This window comes from Taurulus bubalis (genome assembly GCF_910589615.1).
Source record: "Taurulus bubalis genome assembly, chromosome: 7".
NCBI lineage: Eukaryota > Metazoa > Chordata > Actinopteri > Perciformes > Cottidae > Taurulus > Taurulus bubalis.
The window spans coordinates 23010951-23028340 of NC_136595.1; the positions used below are offsets into that span (position 1 = coordinate 23010951).

A 17390-nucleotide genomic window follows, 5' to 3' on the forward strand; every position below is an offset into this window, starting at 1 on the left:
TTACTGTAATTTACCTGCGGTTCCTCCGATCACACGTTGGGAACATAATTGGGAACACTCTGCAGTGCACAGACTCTGCTAGCAGAAATAAGCTGGAGGAATATAAGGCAGCAGATTTCAGCTGCATTTCGTGAGGTTTTCAGTGTCTTTTTGAAGCCAGCAAGAAAATGCCTGAGGCTTACTCAGAGCTTTGCCGAGTCAGAGCCAGGTTTTCAAGCAATAGAGCTGGCATTTGTTTATAGTACTGAATACATCAAAAAGAGAAATGAGTTTAAGTCTGCAAATAGGGTGTGGAGTGCAGTTAGTCATCCTCTCTTGGTGCTTGTCTTACTGATGTTAATAATATACAGCTCCAAAAAAGATTGGAGAAACATGTACGGCAATAATGTAACTATTCTTGAACTAAAGGGTTGTCCTGGAAAATGAGTTTCTTTCAAAAAATGTATTTAATTTAGAGTAGGTTGGAAATTTGAAGTGTTGCTCTGACCCTAGGTAGTTAAGATGGATTTCATAATCATGTTTTTTTTCATCTTTTGTCTTCAACAGAAAATTTCAATACCACGGCCAGAAAATTCCAGTGAACTGCAATCGTTTACTTTCTACCTGTCGAATGTGGGCAGAGATAACCCCCAGGGCAGCTTCGACTGCATCCAGCAGTACATCACCAGGTGAAAGCAAACACTGAATCTCACTCCCTTTCACTCGTCTCGCTTTCATCAAATGTGCAACTGATTCTTCTTTTGCACAGACACAGATTCCATGTCTGTAATGTCAACATTTATACATTGTGGCGGTTGATTTGAATATTTTCTTTGGGCTCTTGTGTAAATAATCAACAGTCTTTGGAGTTGCGAAATGAGTGTTTCCAGGTCCACATTTTTTGTTTAACGTAGTTGACCTGAGGTGACTCGCCAAGCTCCTCAGTGATCCTTAACAAGGCGCCTTTGTTGAACACGCTTTCTGCACAGTTGCAAAATAAAAAGTTTGTTCAAAATAGAAAAAGAACATGCATTTTAATTTTTTTAATTATATTTATTTCCAGTGTAAATTAGAGTGTTCTTTTATTTGTAGACTAGTGCGGTCTCTTTGTGTCATAGCAGATGCAATGACACAAAACCTGCCCATCCCCTTCTAACCATTAAACTTGTTCTGCTGACTTTCTCTGGCCGAACGTCAGCAGCGAAATGTGCTGCCTGAATCAAGCAAATAGGACCAGATGTCTGCGTTGAAGAGGAAGGAAGTAAAAAAACAGAATAGGGAACAACAAGAAGCCTCTGCCTCTCTGACTGTCCAAGTTTCTGACCCCATTATTCCAAAAATATTTTTGAACAAGTGGGTTAGGTGGAGGTCATCCACATCTCTGACTGGATCCTAATCAACCTTGAGTTCCAATCTAAAGCCCAAATGACAGAGCTCAGCTTCCACTGACTGCGCCAGCACCGTCTCATTTTCTGCCAAATCCTCATCAAAGTGGAGGGGAATCAAAGAGAGCCGGAAAGTCGGGAAAGAATGGGATTTGATGCGGCAGTGAGTCGTATACTGTGGGATCCCACAGTTGGCTGGAAATTGAAAAAATAATAGTTGTGCCCTCGAGGTGTTTCAGGGATCTCACCGAGGCAGGAATGCACAGTGAAGGGATTAGGGTTATTGCAAATATTGAGAATCAACTTGTAGTGGTAGATATGTGTTTTAAAGTAGCATGCCCTAAAATATTACTTGACACTGGTTTATTTCATGTCGCTCTCAAATAACTGTACAAATAATCACGGAGCACCTTTTTTTTTTTTTTAAATAAGTAGCGATTCCCCTCATCTTTTCCATTCTCTTTCCATTGAAGCTTCTGGACGTTCAATCTCACTCTTCCTCTCTCACCATCTCCTCTTTGTTTTGGCAGTGACGGGAGCATTCAGCTGGATTGTTTGGGTGGGATCCAGGACAAGATTACAGTGTGTGCCACAGACGACTCCTACCAGAAGGCCAGAGAAAACATGGCTCAGGTCGAGGAGGACTCTCGCAGTCGGAGTGCCATCGTCATCAAGCCTGGGGGGAGATACGTAGGTGAGGAGACATGATGGCACGGACACATGCAGACCACCAAACGTGCTCCGGTCAGCGAGACATTTTCTCAGTCACGGACTCTGCACAAGACCAATATTTGATAACTCTGCTTTTGGCGGCTGGAAAAAGAGGAATTTCCATTAAAACACCATAAAGTTGTTGGGAGTTAATGGGCATGAAGTGACGGGAAGAATTTCTCTGCCTTGCAAACAGAAAAATGGCCTGTGTGCTTTCTCTGCTGGTGAATGGGTTCACATTGCACCAGACAGGTTGTTTGGGTCTGGGGCTGAATGGCAAAGGGCCAGCACACTGCCAGCATGCCTCATCTGTAACTAGGACTTTATTGAATTTGATGGTGGTTGCTTCCTCAATGGCCACACGGCTAATGTGCCACATGCACACTGATCTTCTTTCTCGCTAACTCCGTGAATGTAATTCAAACACACGGAGGCAAAAAACCTCCCCAGGCAGAATACATTAACTTTCTGACTTCTTGTTTTGGTCTCTGACCTTCTCCGTTGTGCTCCAGCTACTGTAGAAAACCCCAGTAGTGCAGCTTCATTGCCTGCAAAGAAAGCAATCCAGTGTAAGCCTATTCACTGTTGAGCAGTGAGTCAAAGAATGTCTAGTCCATGTCTGCTGTGGAGCCAAACAGTGTTTTGTTCTCAGTAGGAGGCAACACAAAATTGAGTCTGAATCCCCTGAAAGAGGTCTCAGTGGGAGCAGGTGACGATGGCTGATGTTTGTAATGCAAGGTGAGTTCTGGTGGACGTGACGGTGCTAAAGATGAGTGCATGATACATCTTTTATGAGTCATCTGCAGGTTCCCTCAGCCATTATCAGTCACTGAGATGGAAGCTGTCGACAGAAATAAATATATATCTTGCTGAGATAATAGTTATTTTCTGTTGTTAAGAAAACAAGCAAGCGTTGGCTGCCAGCCAAAAGCTCTTATTTGTCCCTATTCTATCAGCATTTACTGTTTTAGTGCTGGATTTCAGTATTTAATTCCTCCTGAGATTTAACTTCTCAGCAGTGGTAAAATGTACAAACTACTTTTTTCTTTAGAATGACGATCCTTAAAACTAGTTGGAAAGATAAATGGAATTTTTGTTTTATCAAAATGGGAAGTTTCTGTGTCGTAACGCGATGACACTGACAAGGTTTACATGCACCAAATATTCCTACATGTTTTTAATCAGAAAATTCTTCACTTTACATGAGCCATATACAATTTGGAGTATTGTCTCTTTTCAGAATTTTAGTGTGCATGCAAACATAATCGTTCACAACTTGACGAATCCTTCTCCGACTTTTCTAACTCTTTCTCCACTTCTGTAACCACCTCAGGTAAGAAGGTCCAGATCCGGAAACCGGCACCTGGCCTCTCCGACGTCGCCCCGTTACGGAGGACGTCTCGACCCGTCATCATCTCTAGCAGTACGATAAAGAAGTGCACGCCTCAGCACAGGCCGCTCCGAGAGCGCCTCACACACCTGCTGGCCCTCAAGCCTTACAAGAAGCCTGAGCTGATCCTGAGGTTGCAGAAAGATGGCCTCTTGCCATTAGACAAGGACTCCCTGGATAGCTACCTGCAACAGGTCTCACTCACACACTCACACTCACACTCACTCACACACACACACACACACACACACACATATATTGCTTTGTTGCCTCTCAGCAGCTGCAGAGGCAAGGAGACTCACCCATGCTTCTTTCTCATCCCCTAGGTGGCGAACCTGAATGGGAAAGACAACACCTTCACATTGAAGGACATTTTGTATAAGGAGATTCAGAAGGACTGGCCAGGCTACACAGAAGGAGACCAGCAGCTTCTCAAGAGAATCCTGTTTAAGTATGTCAGTTATGTGGATCACTCTCACTTTAAACCCACATGTCTCTCTATTCTGACGATGATTCTCAGCAGCCAAAAATCACTCTGGCTTGTATCTGTCTACTCTCCTCTGAATGGCCAGTTGTTTTGTTTTTGCTCACTACTAATGATGACACGTCAGCAAAATCATACCGGCGGCCAGAGATCCCTTATCTTATGAGCAGCAATAGCTGATACTGTTGAAACGCTATTCTATAGTAAAAAAAATATATTTTTCTTGTGTGTGTGTGTGTGTGTAATTTTGCTAAATCCAACATACTTTCATTGCCTTTGCTGAAACCGGCGAGACGATTCTCAGGTAACATTCCTGGGTGTTGTGGACTGCAGGTTTTGTTTTGTTTTGTTTGTGTTGACTCTGTGACGAGGAGGAAGCCACAGGGTGGTGACTCTGGTATTTAAGGATTGTAGCGCTGCCCAGCTTTGTAGAGGAACGTCCTTCTATTGAGGAATGTCAAGTATGCGTACAAACTCGTTCCCTAAAGCTGTCATGGATTTAATTCTGAGCATTTGCAATTAATTATGTGATGCATAAAGTCTGGTTGTGTAAAACACACCTCTTTATATTTGTTGGAATGGCAGATGTGTGTGTCCCCAGGAAGTTTTCTGTGTGCTTTCCGTCTTTGTTGACGGCATGAGCTGCTGGCCTTCTTCCCTGTGGAAAAACTTGTTTTCTCGGGATCTGGGACACTAAGGAAAAGCAAGCTCCCAGCTAGCTATAAATAGACAGGAAGCAATGCTCCGGTACTCAATTTGTGTTTATGTAATGGACTCAAGAATAGCTCCTAGTCTCCCTGATTAGCTTAGTTTTACCTGGGGTACAACTCTAAAGGCAGCTCGACACTTTAGTGCAATGCAATAACTATTTCACCAGAAGACTATTCATGTCCAGCTTTTGTTAAGACTGCTGACATGTCTGTATGCTGTGTTTTGTGTTGTATTGTGCTTTTGGTGTTTTTATTCTCATTTAAATATAGGGAACTAAAAAGCCTCACAATACATTAGTATATCAACACAAACTACAACATGTCTGGCACAGTGCCATTAAAAGTGAAAAAAACATTCACAAAGTACTCTTTACAGTATTGTTTTATTGCATTATATTGTACTTGGAATACACATGTTCTGGCCAATTGGTGTAATCTTTGTGTGCACAGTTGTATTTTGTATGTAACGGCATGCATATCCACACATACGTGCACCTTATTTGTGTGTGTGTCTCTTTTAGCTGCACTTCTATTTTATCAGCTGACTAACAACCATAGCCTCCCACCTAATACCTCCCTTCCTTCCGCGGCTCCTCCGGAGTTTTGAGCTAATGCTGTAAGTCACGCAGGAGAAGCCCAGCAACCCGATTGGATCGCACATGATGCAACAGTGTTCCAGCACATGCTGATCTGTGTGTGTGTGAGGTGGCACCCGTCCAAGGTTCAGCCATATCGGTTGTCCTGCTCTCCCGCTCGTAGCTCCTGCTGGTCTCTCTGACTGTCCCCGTCACACACAAACACACACACACACACCCACACCCTGATTGAACTAGGACCGGGCATTGCCAAAACTCTGTGTACCCAACTGCCCCCTTCTGTTGTCGTCAGCTGTGACGGCAGCATCTCCAAATGCACAACTCGCTCTTTAGCATTGCAGATTACATCGTCATGTTTGTAGCAGTGGTAAACGTGCTGCGTACTGAACTTCATGTTTTAATAATTCATTCTTAACTGTGTGTTATGTTTTAATACAAGGCTGGATCAGTTGGTTCAACACTGTTTATCATGGCGGGGGAGCTGTTTTTTGGCACAGCTGTTTTGTTTTGTCACTTGCTGTGTGATGGATTAATCTAGAGTTCAGTCTTTTCACACCTGGCCCTAAAATGATTCTTGGCTCTGAATGCAGGCGTGAACAGTGCGGAGTTACTCGAGCCTCATGTGGAAGAGGTCAGGGATTGAGTTGCAGGTGGGGGGAAAAAAGTCGTCAATCCATAGGATCAGGGATGTACTGCAGTGTGACCTCAACTTTTTAGTGTGCAGATGGTCTGATAGGCCAACAACAGCAGCCATACACAAAGTGAGCTGCAGTACCATATTCTGTCTCTCTCGCTTTCTGTCAGTGAAGAGTGCCGTGTCACTTTCTCACTCGCCTTGAACGTGCTGCCAAAATTGTTCAAGCATCAAATAAGCATGCAGTGAGCTCACACACATTCTTCAGTAGAAGAGAGGAGACGGCACAATTGGATTATTGCACCTGGTATAAAACTTGTGAACAGACTTTTATAATAATTGATGTTATACCCTGTCCGATTTTCGACATGAGGGGTGTGTGTGGTTATGGTAAAGTGCTGCTTTGTCAAGTAGGCCCTCATTTGCTCTGTTGTCATAGCTACACACTCGTCCACACAAGGCAACTTTTGCAACTTGTTTTTTAATACCCTTATACTTGGAGAAATGACAGCTACGTAGTTTAGACTCTTTTCAAGCTCTTCAGGGCACACGCATCCATGATGGCTTTAACCTTTTGATGGACCAGAAAGCATCACTTGCGCTTGAAGAACAATGCGATCTAGTTGAAGCCTCTGACATCGCTGCATTACAGCAGATGGACCTACTGTGTCACCTCAACAGGCGGTTGAACAAATGAAGTGGTGTTCCTGTGGCGCTTGCACGCAGATTACAATAGAGATTCTGTAGAAATGATTTGAAACTTCTCTTCTTTTTTTTTCTCCTCTGTGTTCTCATTTGCATGTGTTCTCTCTCTCTCTCTCCCCTAGAAAACAGAACCAGGCCCAGAACAGCTCTGCCCCTCCGCTGGAAAGCCCGCCCAAAGAGCCGGCCAGCAGCTCGCCATCTCAGGTGAGCTTCCTGTTCCTGCTACCTTTCCCACGCGCTTCCTTATCGCTAAGCTGCCACTCAGCTCTCAAACGCACATTTGTACACTGACTTCCCCAGTATTATGGAGTGCTGGATTATATATATATATATATATATATATATATATATATATATATATATATATATATATATATATATATATATATATATATATATATATATATATATATATATATATATATATATAATTTTTTATTATTATTTTTGAAGGCAAAATGTTAAAGATACACGTGACGGCGTGCAACGTTTTCAGAAAAGTAAAAAAATAATTGGGATTTTAAAGGTGCCTGTATTTCTTCGTTTGACTACTTTCTACATTGTTATTGTTTGGACTCTCACTACTGACGTAACATCAAGGAGTTAGAAAGTTTGCTCTGCGTAGCTAATCTTTAACCAGAGCTTGTTCGGATTCAGTTTTTTGCTGATCCAGTAGAAATGGTTAAGGGGGGGGGAATTGGGGACAAAGATGTGTATTTTTACTTCTTCTACCCTTCCACTAGTTTACCCACAGCCGTGTAACTGGGTTGTCCCTGCTGTCTCGAGGTTTCTGGTATTTCCCAGAAAGGGTTTTTCTAAATCCTCTGGCTTTCTCTAAACTGAATTATGTTTCCTCTCACTGCCTTTTCAGTGAATTCCCTTTTGCAGTAATTTTTTTTCTAAACTTTTTACAGTTGATCAGTATTACTGACGAATGGTTGTTGTGAGTTTTCCATGAAGCTTTTGATAAATATACATTGTTTGCTTAGCCTTGTTATTAAACTAAATGGCCCCTATGGTACATTTAGTTCATCAAAACTCTTTTTCTCCCTCCTCGTTGCATGATTACCTTTTTCATATTTCTTGTCCTCCTATTTTTTTTTTACAAATATTTTAGGTCAGTCCAGACTCCTGAGTCTAACCATTGTTTACACTTCCACTAGGTAGACGGAGGAGGAGCTGCTCCGTTTATATTAATAGCTCCGTCCTCTCAGGTTCTTCTCACCTCGGACACCTACTGTATGGCTCTTCCTGTCCGCTCCCTCCCTCAGTAAACACAGTACACAAACACACAAGCAAATGTTCCCCAGGCTCTCCTTTTTTAGATTCACTGGTGTACAAACAGAGCAGGCCAGCAGGTAAAGCTGTGTGTAAACCTCAGACGGGTGAGGAATAAATCGGGGAGTGCTGCAGGGCAGACGGGGCGGGACCATGTCCACACAGCGACGGATAAATGCAAAAATAACTTCCATCCCGGCTGGCATTTCTTTAGAGGTTTTCCATTCGCACTGGTTTATAGAAACAAAAGTTAAATCTCTCAGTCTTCACTTTTTCGTTGGATGGAGAAAAAAAAAATGCATTGAGTAATATTCTTCCGCCCCTATATTTACAATATTTCAGATAAATGCCCCTCTCAATATAGCAACAGTATCATGGGAACCACTATTGGTGCTTCCACAAAGTAAGCAATGACATTGTTGATAAATAATCCCCAGTAATGTAGATATAATGACTACACTAAGTGGATAATGGCAAGAAATAGATCAGCTATAACAGTCTGGTAAGTTCAGTGAATTGCATCACTGCAATGCAGCCTTTTAAAACCAGGAAAAGACAATACGTATGCAATATTACAATATTTAGATATCCAAAATGTAGGACGATATCTTGTCTCGTATCACAATATCGATATAGTAACAATATATGTCCCGGCCTTAATTACAGCCATTATCTGAAGTGGGACGATGGATCTCAGTCCCACTTTGTTCCGGCTCCTCGTGCTCTCAATGATCACATAAATGTGGCCTCCTGAAAATACTGATACTTGGCATAACATCTAAGCAAACATACATGAGTATTAGTAAAAGCCTTAGTGTCTACACTACAACATTACAGTGTAGTTTTTTTTTTTCTGCAATTTCACATTTAGTTTTTGGGGGTAAGAAACGCACCGACAGTGTGGAAGTTGTCTGAAAAGCTTTGCAGGCCCGAAAGGAGCTCCTCACTGGTTTTCGTTGTTGTTCCAGAATCTAAAAGTAGTCCTGTTTGCACAGCCAACACTCAGCGATTGGGTCAGCCACTCCCAACGACATAAGTGTGGGCTGGGTCTGTAATTTAATCCCTGGTATTGTGAAAAGACTGCACAGTCAAATCCTATTCTTAGTGCGCCTGAGAATACATCTCTCTACTGCTCTTTCTTTTCTACTCTTCTGTGTTGCTTCCTCCATCCATCTGCTTGTACTAGATCCTGTCTTCTGAACATTCCCTTGTCCCATACGGCTCAGATCATTTTTGTTTGCCCTGACCTGACCTGGACTGTCCCTCTCGCTCACTCTGAGATTATTTTAATTCATATTGAATCCTATTTTGAGTTCTGCTACTAAAACGGCAATTTTCTTTTCCTGCAGAAACGACCTGCTGCTGACTTCATCGACCCTCTCGCCAACAAAAAGCCCAGGATATCACATCTCGCCAGCAAGGCTGCAACAGCCCCAGTTAATGGCAAGCTCAGCTCCTCCAATGGGAGAGGGGAGGCAGGTGGCGCTCAGGCAGGAGTGGCGGTTTCGATGTCGGACGGCGGCATGACGTCCAGCTCCCAGCAGCTTCCTCTGCTCGACATCCCCCGTCCTTTCGAAGCACTGTCGGATGTCAGCAACGACTCCAGCCACAACGGGAGGGATTGCGACTCTCAGGAAACCGCCGCGTCCGAGAGGCTCAGCCAACAGCCCTCGCTGTTCTCGGGCCCAGCGCCCAGCATCGGCACATCGTCTCCTGCACACACGGGCCCGGTCGTTCCTCGGGACAAGAGTCCTCCGTCTTTAAACAACAAGTCCAGGAAGAAGTCCAAAAAGCATAAAGACAAGGATAAGAGCAAAGACAAGGAGAGGGTGAGGGAAAAGGCTCAAGAGAAGGAGAGGAAGAGTCGTGGGGAACGTGTGCCTGAGCCGAACCAAGTCTGTGAGCTGAGCCCAGGAAACCTCAAAAGCAACAGTATTCCACACAAAAGCACAGGTGAGAGACACACACACACACACACACACACACACACACACACACACACACACACACACACACACAGCACCTCTTTTCTTCTGCACAAAAATGTCCTCTTTACTAAAGTCAGTTTCACAGCTCTTGCATCAGATGGGAGATATTTGTGAATAAAAGTAGTTCTCTACATGTGGAGGGACACCAGTGAGTCATCACTGTGGCAGAGTGATGTGACTCAGTGAATAAACGAAGACTCCTGCTGTTCAGTGTTTATGCCTTCAATAACTTCAAATACACACATGTGTATTAATCCAACTGCCCTTCTCTCCCTGTGTGACTTTGTTTTAGATCTGAATGGGATGTGCAACAGTACCAGTATTCCTACGTCGTCACCTGAGGTGGCAGACTATTTATTGTGAGTATTTGATGGAGATGTCCAGACTGAGACGGGGCACAGTTTTAGACTTTAAAACCTCTGGGTGGAGCTGTGAGGATAATGACCTCCGCGACTTATCGTACGTTATATGAATATGGCATTTATTGCTTCGGTTGTGTGGTTTTTATTGGTTTTATTTATTTAGGATTTTAAAAGTAATTTCACATTCCAATATCTGAATATTCTTTAAAAATGTAACGTGAATTGCTCTTTAGAGGTTTGTACTTGTATTATTATGCTATTTTATTAACATATCAGTGGCATAAAAGGTCTTAAAATTAGAATAATATTGTTGATTGCGATTATTTCTTGGACAATATATCGTGGCAGACCTTCGCCTGGGATTGGTTAATTTCATCATTTTGTGTCGGTATTTCCTCATAAAGTCTCCCCCTAATAGCATTGTTCCTCTCACTTAAGATGCCTGATGTGACTTTCCTGTATTCTTTGCGATTTTTTTTATTTTTAATAACATTTGCTCTCATTGTCCTCGCAGGAAGTACACGGTGATCGTCGCTCCGGAGCAGCGTCAGAGGTATAAAAACGATTTCAACGCCGAGTACAGTGAGTACCGGGGTCTCCATGCTCGGATAGACGGCATCACCCGGCAGTTCACCGTGCTTGACAATGAGCTCAAGCAGCTCCCTCAAGGCACAGACAAGTACAAGGTACATTCCTCAAAGCACAAATTGTCCAAAAACATTTTGACTCACTGAAAAGATGCCCAATCAGTTATGTTCATATCCCTTATCATCTTTTTATCTGTGTCCTTCTCTACATAGACAATCCACAATCAGATACTTCAAGAGTATCATAAAATAAAAAAGGTAAGTTTAATCTATTATACACATTGATGGCTTAAAGTATGCATTAAAGTACATTACCGGATTCCTGACTGTTTTTCATATCCCTTGCAGACTAATCCAAACTATAGCCAAGAGAAGAACCGCTGTGAATATCTACACAACAAACTGGCATATATAAAGAGACTTATTGCCGAGTACGATCAACAGCAACTTTAAAAGTAGTTATTAGACATTGTTTCCCTGTTGTCTCTGGAAACCAAGCAGATAAAGGAAAACTCTGGATTCCGCCTGTGCTAAATAATGTTCACATGAAAGATGCCATGAAAGGAGTATTCCCCCTCATTGGGGCCAAAGGCTCTAATGAAGACTTAAGCAGGACACACAATATTTTTCTCTTTCCTTTTTCTTTCTTTTTTTCGTTTCTTTTTGGAAGATGGGGTTGTGCCTAGAGGGGCCAGGGCCGTCTGTGTAGTAACAATGCATCCAGGAAAAGAGCTTCTGCGTGGCTTTATTTTTCTCAACAGTCCACCCTGCTATGTAGTGCACAGAAGTCTAAAAGAGTCAAACATGGAAACTTTCCCACTTTCTTAGGAAATAATCCAAAAAAATCTTTCCTGCTTTTGAAACTAGATGTTTGAGACGGAGATGTAAACTGCAGATTGTACGCCAAATGCAACTAATTTATAATGATCAGTTTCCCCCATATACTGAAACGAATGGTTATGACGTTGGAAGTTATTTCTACGTTTTTATTTTCATTTTATTTATTTTTGACACTTAATTCTGGGGTATGAGTCTGTTTTACACTCCTCAATATCAGTACTTAAAAGCTGTCTCTCTTCTTTTCTGTCCTCACATCTTGAATGTCAGCCAGTATTTTATTCAGAAGCTGCCTTTCCCATCTAATTGTCAATCTGTTGGCATTAATTCTGTCTCTCTTTTAAAGAGATGCAGATATTTAGTATTGATTAAATCAAGACAATGCATCTAAATGCACACAGTCAGATGCAGGTTTGTGTGCTTAGCTTTTCTTTTCCGAAAACAACAAAAACTAACCTGTGCAGATGTCTTAACAGAGGGGGACATGTGCGAAAGTCTCCAGTCAGATTTTTTTTCTTGAAGCACGGTCCTCCTCGCTCGGTCGTGACGAGCCGTTACAGCAGTTGGTCCTAATGTTCATCATAATGTTTTAATGAAGAACTACATTTAGCTCTTAATTGGCTGTCTTTCCAGTTTTAGGTCCTGATGGCTTTTGTAGCAATCGAATAATTCAAAGTTATCAGAAGAGTAAAATGCCAGCGCTACTCTTCTTCATGCTTCAGAAAATCCTCTAATTGTACGATGATGCAGACGGGGGATGCGGATCTGTCTTTTTCTTTTCATCCTTTAAAAAAAAAAAAAAAAAAAAAGTAATAAAAAAAACAACTAGTTTTCTTCCACAGATCTCCTAATTTACCATCATTGGCACCATTTTCGAGTTAAGTTAAAATAGTGTTTGCAGCGTCCTTAAAGAAAGAGAAAGGAAAAAAAGAGATCAACTTTTGAGTTTCGTCTGCTCATCGAGCCGCGTGGTAGTCCATCGAGACGACTGTTAAGATGAAGCCATCCCTGAGCATCTTTCCGGGGCGGAGGCCTCTCGGAGGAGGAAGGCGCTCACCCGCGACCAGTTTTTGCCTTTTTCAAATGTGATGTCAGATATTCACCGAGGTTGACCTGGAATCCATTTCCTTGATTGGCTTCGAGACCGATCCGCTTGGCGTGTCCGAAGACTAATTGGAACTGCTGTGTCGTGACTTAACCTGACGGACGAGCGAGTTTAGTCAGCGACCGCATTTCTTAATAACGATCTTTTTATGTGAATATGAAAAATCAGCACTTTTTCTCCTGATCTTGCTGTTACCTGGGGGGGGGGGGGGGGTTTGTCCAAATGACACTTTTCTCTTTGTCCATCAGAGTGCATGCTTTATGAATGTGTTACAATGAACAGTCTTTGTACCCTTTACTTGAAGAAAAGGAAGAAAAAAAACTGCCCAAGGATATCGAAAGCCAAGCAAAGGCCTAGTCCAACTGAATTTAGTATGTAATCAATTCGACGTGGCTCTGACCAGCATGTATACCAAAGTGCTTACCGAGTGGGATGAAACAAAATCGCTCTACCAAATGACAAAGGAACATGTCACAGTATTCTCTTCTTCCTGTTATCATTTCATTCGTCATAATTTATCACCCCCAGTGGAATCTTTCCCAGTGTTTTCTTGTGAGACGTCCGAAGGAGGCGCCTTTTGCTCCAGATGGGATTTGCATGACTGGGCTCAAGTGTCGTCAACGTAATGCCAGATTTCAGACTATGTAACTCTCCTAATGCAAACACTACATTGAGGCCAATGCATCCGGGACTCGCTGGGTCTAGGCTGAGGTCTGGAGGGACGCGACGTTTGTGAAGGTGAACCTCTTGTTACCAGGATCGGCATCGCCCAGTACTGCAACCTTTTTCCACTCACTGTATCTTGTTTTCTGGAAACATTCTGACATAATTCTTGTATAACACTTCTATTGCGGTCAAATATCCATTGTGAATGTGCTCATCAGCAAACGCGCTTTGCTCCGACGGAGAGCAAACTGTTTGAAAGTAAACGATATGCCAGCACAGGACTACCGTTGTATGAGTTGATTGTGCCAAAATGACCTGTTGTATAGGTTTTTCTTTTCTTTTTTTCTCTTGAGTATACATGCTGCTGTATAAGCAAAGAGGGCTTTGGAGAAGAGTCATGAAATGTTGGCGCTAAAACCCAAAGCACGCTTTTTGAAAACCATGAGGGACTGGGACTGAAATTTATCTTTGTTTCAATAAAATTCTTTGAAATCCTTATTTGTGGAAATTCTGAGCCAGTTGTTGCCGTCCGATTTTGTAATGAAGTTGGATTTTAGAATATTAGTTGGTGAACACTATCAGATTTGTGTTTATTAGTACTTTTGGGGTGGTGATTGGGTATTGTTAATACAAATTATATTGTTTAAATAATCTAGCACCTCTTAAATCACAACCTCCCGTCGTATTTTAAGTAATAATTTGCCAAAACAAAAGTTTATCCTTTTAAAGATTCTTGACCTCAATAACTGTGTAGTGACATCATGATATTTGGAAAGCCCCTACTTACATTATTATGGAAGATAGAGAGTGATGCCATGAATGTGACATACAGTTGAAGTTTGATTTGTGTTTAACCATTTTTATAGGATTGCATCTTGACAGTCTGGCAAGTCAAAAGAAAAAATATTTAGGAAAGCCCATAGAGCATGCATATATCACTGAGACATTAATGGAGTCTGCATATTCCATTAAGCTATTCTAGATGAGAAACTGATGTGATGGCGTGTACTTCTTTGAAATGTTTATAGGACTAACATTCGTCTCCAACTCCTGAGTCCTGTGGTGAAGAGGTTGTCCTGCAGATGGCAGCACTTTCACACGGTTTGTTCCCAAAGCCGCCGCACGCTGCTGGCACGCCTTGTTTTTGTTCAACAAAAGCAACAAATTCAATAGAGACATTTGGATCCCTCTGTTCTCCCCAGTTAGCATTGTTTCTGCTGAGCGCTAAAGTGCTGCACACGGTCAGGGACACCCTCAGGAATCAGTGTGACGGCAAAGGGGATGATGGGGAAAAGGTTAGTTCAACCACAACGTCAGTATTCAGGGTGTTTGGGCCTGTGTGTCTAATCGTCATCCTCTTATTATAACCCATGACTGTTATTTACAGCCAAGTCTGTGCCTTGCACTGAAATGTGGATTTAAAAATAAAATCAAATTAAAAGGCCCTCGCATTGGCAAGAGAAGATGCTCCAGCAATGCAACAGGGAGGACGGGGCTCGTTGTAATCTGACACGCCGTGAAAGATCCCAGAAATCTACACAGCGACAGTGTTCCACTTGGCCGAGCTGAGCTGTGTCTGAGCTGAGCTTTGCTGCTACTGGCTCCCATCCCGAGGTGGGCCTCAGCGGCGCTGTGCAGGGAGCTGCTAGTGGGGGGTGGAGGAGGTCAGAGAGTTCACTGTGGCATGCTGCCATCGCTCCTTAACATACAGCAGCATATACATGTACATATACGCACAGCATGGAGAGACCTAGAGCCACCCTCCATTCGCCTGCACCGAAATGCAGAGAGGGGTCTAGGTCTGTTTTAGAATCTGAGCGGGTTCAGGCCTCAATGGGGGAAATGTAGGCCACGGTTGAAATAAAGGTCAGTCAATTATGCGAGGTAATTGGCATGTGTATCAGATGTGAGAGCATTTCCTAATTGATTCAAGCAAAATGGTTAATTTCTCTCTGTGACCGGCACATCTCTGCTTCCAAAGATGAGAAGGAAAGAAAAATAAGCTAATACTTGCATCATACATGTAGGTTGAAGTGCTGAGAGAAAAGCATTGCTGACTCCTGGCATCTGATCTGTGGGCAGCTTGGCAACCTGTATGGAGCACATGTGAGACCAAACTAAAGGTTAGTTATTTATGGTCACTATGAAAAACAAACACGATCAGTTCAAAGAGCAAATAGAGTGGGGGTGTGATTTCTCCAACATGTAAAATATATTAAAAGTGATAACTAGCGCACAAAGGTGGAGAGTAACGGAGCTCATTTACTCAAGTATAGAAGACATTTGAGGGCTTTAGTGTCTATTTTATGGCACTTTGAAAGCATGGGTCTGGTTGCCTCGTCACGTTTCAGTTTACAGGAGACGTTTCTCCTGTAAAATTCTCATCATTTCCAAAGGAGGAAAACTATTTATCACTTTTAAAAAAACGCACAAAAACAATCATGATAGAATAGTCTGGAAACTGAAAACAAATGTGTGTATCAGTACCTGGTTTCTTCTTCTTTCCTCTCACATTAACCATCTCATGACCCCTCAGATTTATCTGGTGACCCGTTGGAGGGGTCCCGACCCCTATTTTGGGAACCACTTGCCTAAAGTATAGCTAACTCTATATAAAGTATTTAAAACTGGTCCCACCTCCAGCAGCTACAACAGTAACATGCTGCTCTAACGTTGATGTATTATTAAGAAACATGTCGCATAATCAGATCTCAGTCGCACCTTTTACTGCACAACATGTACTGCTACTACATGAAGCTGATAATAAGTATGTACTTTTACTGCTGATGCTTTAACTGCATATAGCTGATAATACCTTTTACTGCTCATACTTTAACTGCATGAAGCTAATAATACTTTTACTGCTGATACTTAAACTACATGAAGCTGATAAGCACATGTGATCAATAGGGTTTTGAATGCAGGACCTTCACTTGTAATAAATGATGTATTTGTATATGAACTTAAGTAAAGAGTCGGACTTCTTCCACCACTGCTGATACTTGTGTTATATGTGTGGACAGTGCAACAGCAGGACTCACCATTGATTTTGTATCTTATGTACTTTTGCTGCTGATACTTTACTTCATGATTCTGATAATACTTTATTACTTTTACTGCGTATACTTTACCATAAAGCTAATATTGATGTACTTATAGTGCTGATACTTTACTTCATGATACTGGTAATACTTTAGTACTTTTACTGCTGATACTTTACCAGGAAGCTAATGATATTGATGTACTTATACTGCTGATACTTAAATGAAGCTGATAGCACATGTAATCAAGTTGGATTTTAAATGCAGGACATCTACGTGTAATGAATTGAATTATGTATTTGTACATTAACTTAAGTAAACGGTCTGAGTACTTCTTCCCCCACTGCTGATGCAGTATAATAGAAAGTACTTGTGTTATATGCAACAGCAGGACTCCCCATTTATTTTGTGACTCTGCCGTCTGTAACATTCTGAGTTTGAGTTCTGTGCTCGTGGTGCAGGGACTTGAACACAGAACCAGGTCTGCTGATTGACAGCCAAAGAGCTGCACTCACTTCTTGTGTGAGAATTTGATTTTGGTTTATTTAATTTTGTCTATTTGGTTTTTTCCATCAGTTCAGTCGGGCTAACAAACAACCAACACATGTTTTATGATGCATAAACCTGTCTCTTAACAAACTACTTTACTAGTTTTAACATGTGTTCCACAGCCCATGTGGAACATTTATCATTTTTGATTTCATGTGAAGACTTTTGCCTTTTTAAACTCTGTTAAAATTGACTTTTGAACAGCAATGTTTTTATTTTTAACTCTAGTGAGAGAGTTGTCCTCATTTAGGACTTTGATCACCAGGTCCTTTGATCCAGATTCAGGTCCAGCATCACGCTACTCGTTATCTCTCTCTCTGTGTGTGTGTGTGTGTGTGTGTGTGTGTGTGTGTGTGTGTGTGTGTGTGTGTGTGTGTGTGTGT

The 17390-nt window shown here is 42.0% G+C and overlaps 1 protein-coding gene across 1 annotated transcript in view; it reads left to right on the forward strand.

Moving 5' to 3' along the window:
* Nucleotides 1–12471, forward strand: part of ell (elongation factor RNA polymerase II) — a 31487-nt gene extending 19016 nt beyond the window's left edge. Inside the window, exons 3-12 of the mRNA XM_079220708.1 lie at nucleotides 547–668; nucleotides 1895–2058; nucleotides 3409–3659; nucleotides 3792–3916; nucleotides 6717–6798; nucleotides 9222–9825; nucleotides 10153–10219; nucleotides 10737–10908; nucleotides 11023–11067; nucleotides 11158–12471. Coding sequence (XP_079076834.1) covers nucleotides 547–668; nucleotides 1895–2058; nucleotides 3409–3659; nucleotides 3792–3916; nucleotides 6717–6798; nucleotides 9222–9825; nucleotides 10153–10219; nucleotides 10737–10908; nucleotides 11023–11067; nucleotides 11158–11262 — 1737 coding nt within the window. The 3' untranslated portion in view covers nucleotides 11263–12471. The remainder of the gene's footprint in view (nucleotides 1–546; nucleotides 669–1894; nucleotides 2059–3408; nucleotides 3660–3791; nucleotides 3917–6716; nucleotides 6799–9221; nucleotides 9826–10152; nucleotides 10220–10736; nucleotides 10909–11022; nucleotides 11068–11157) is intronic.
* Nucleotides 12472–17390: the final 4919 nt, after the last annotated feature.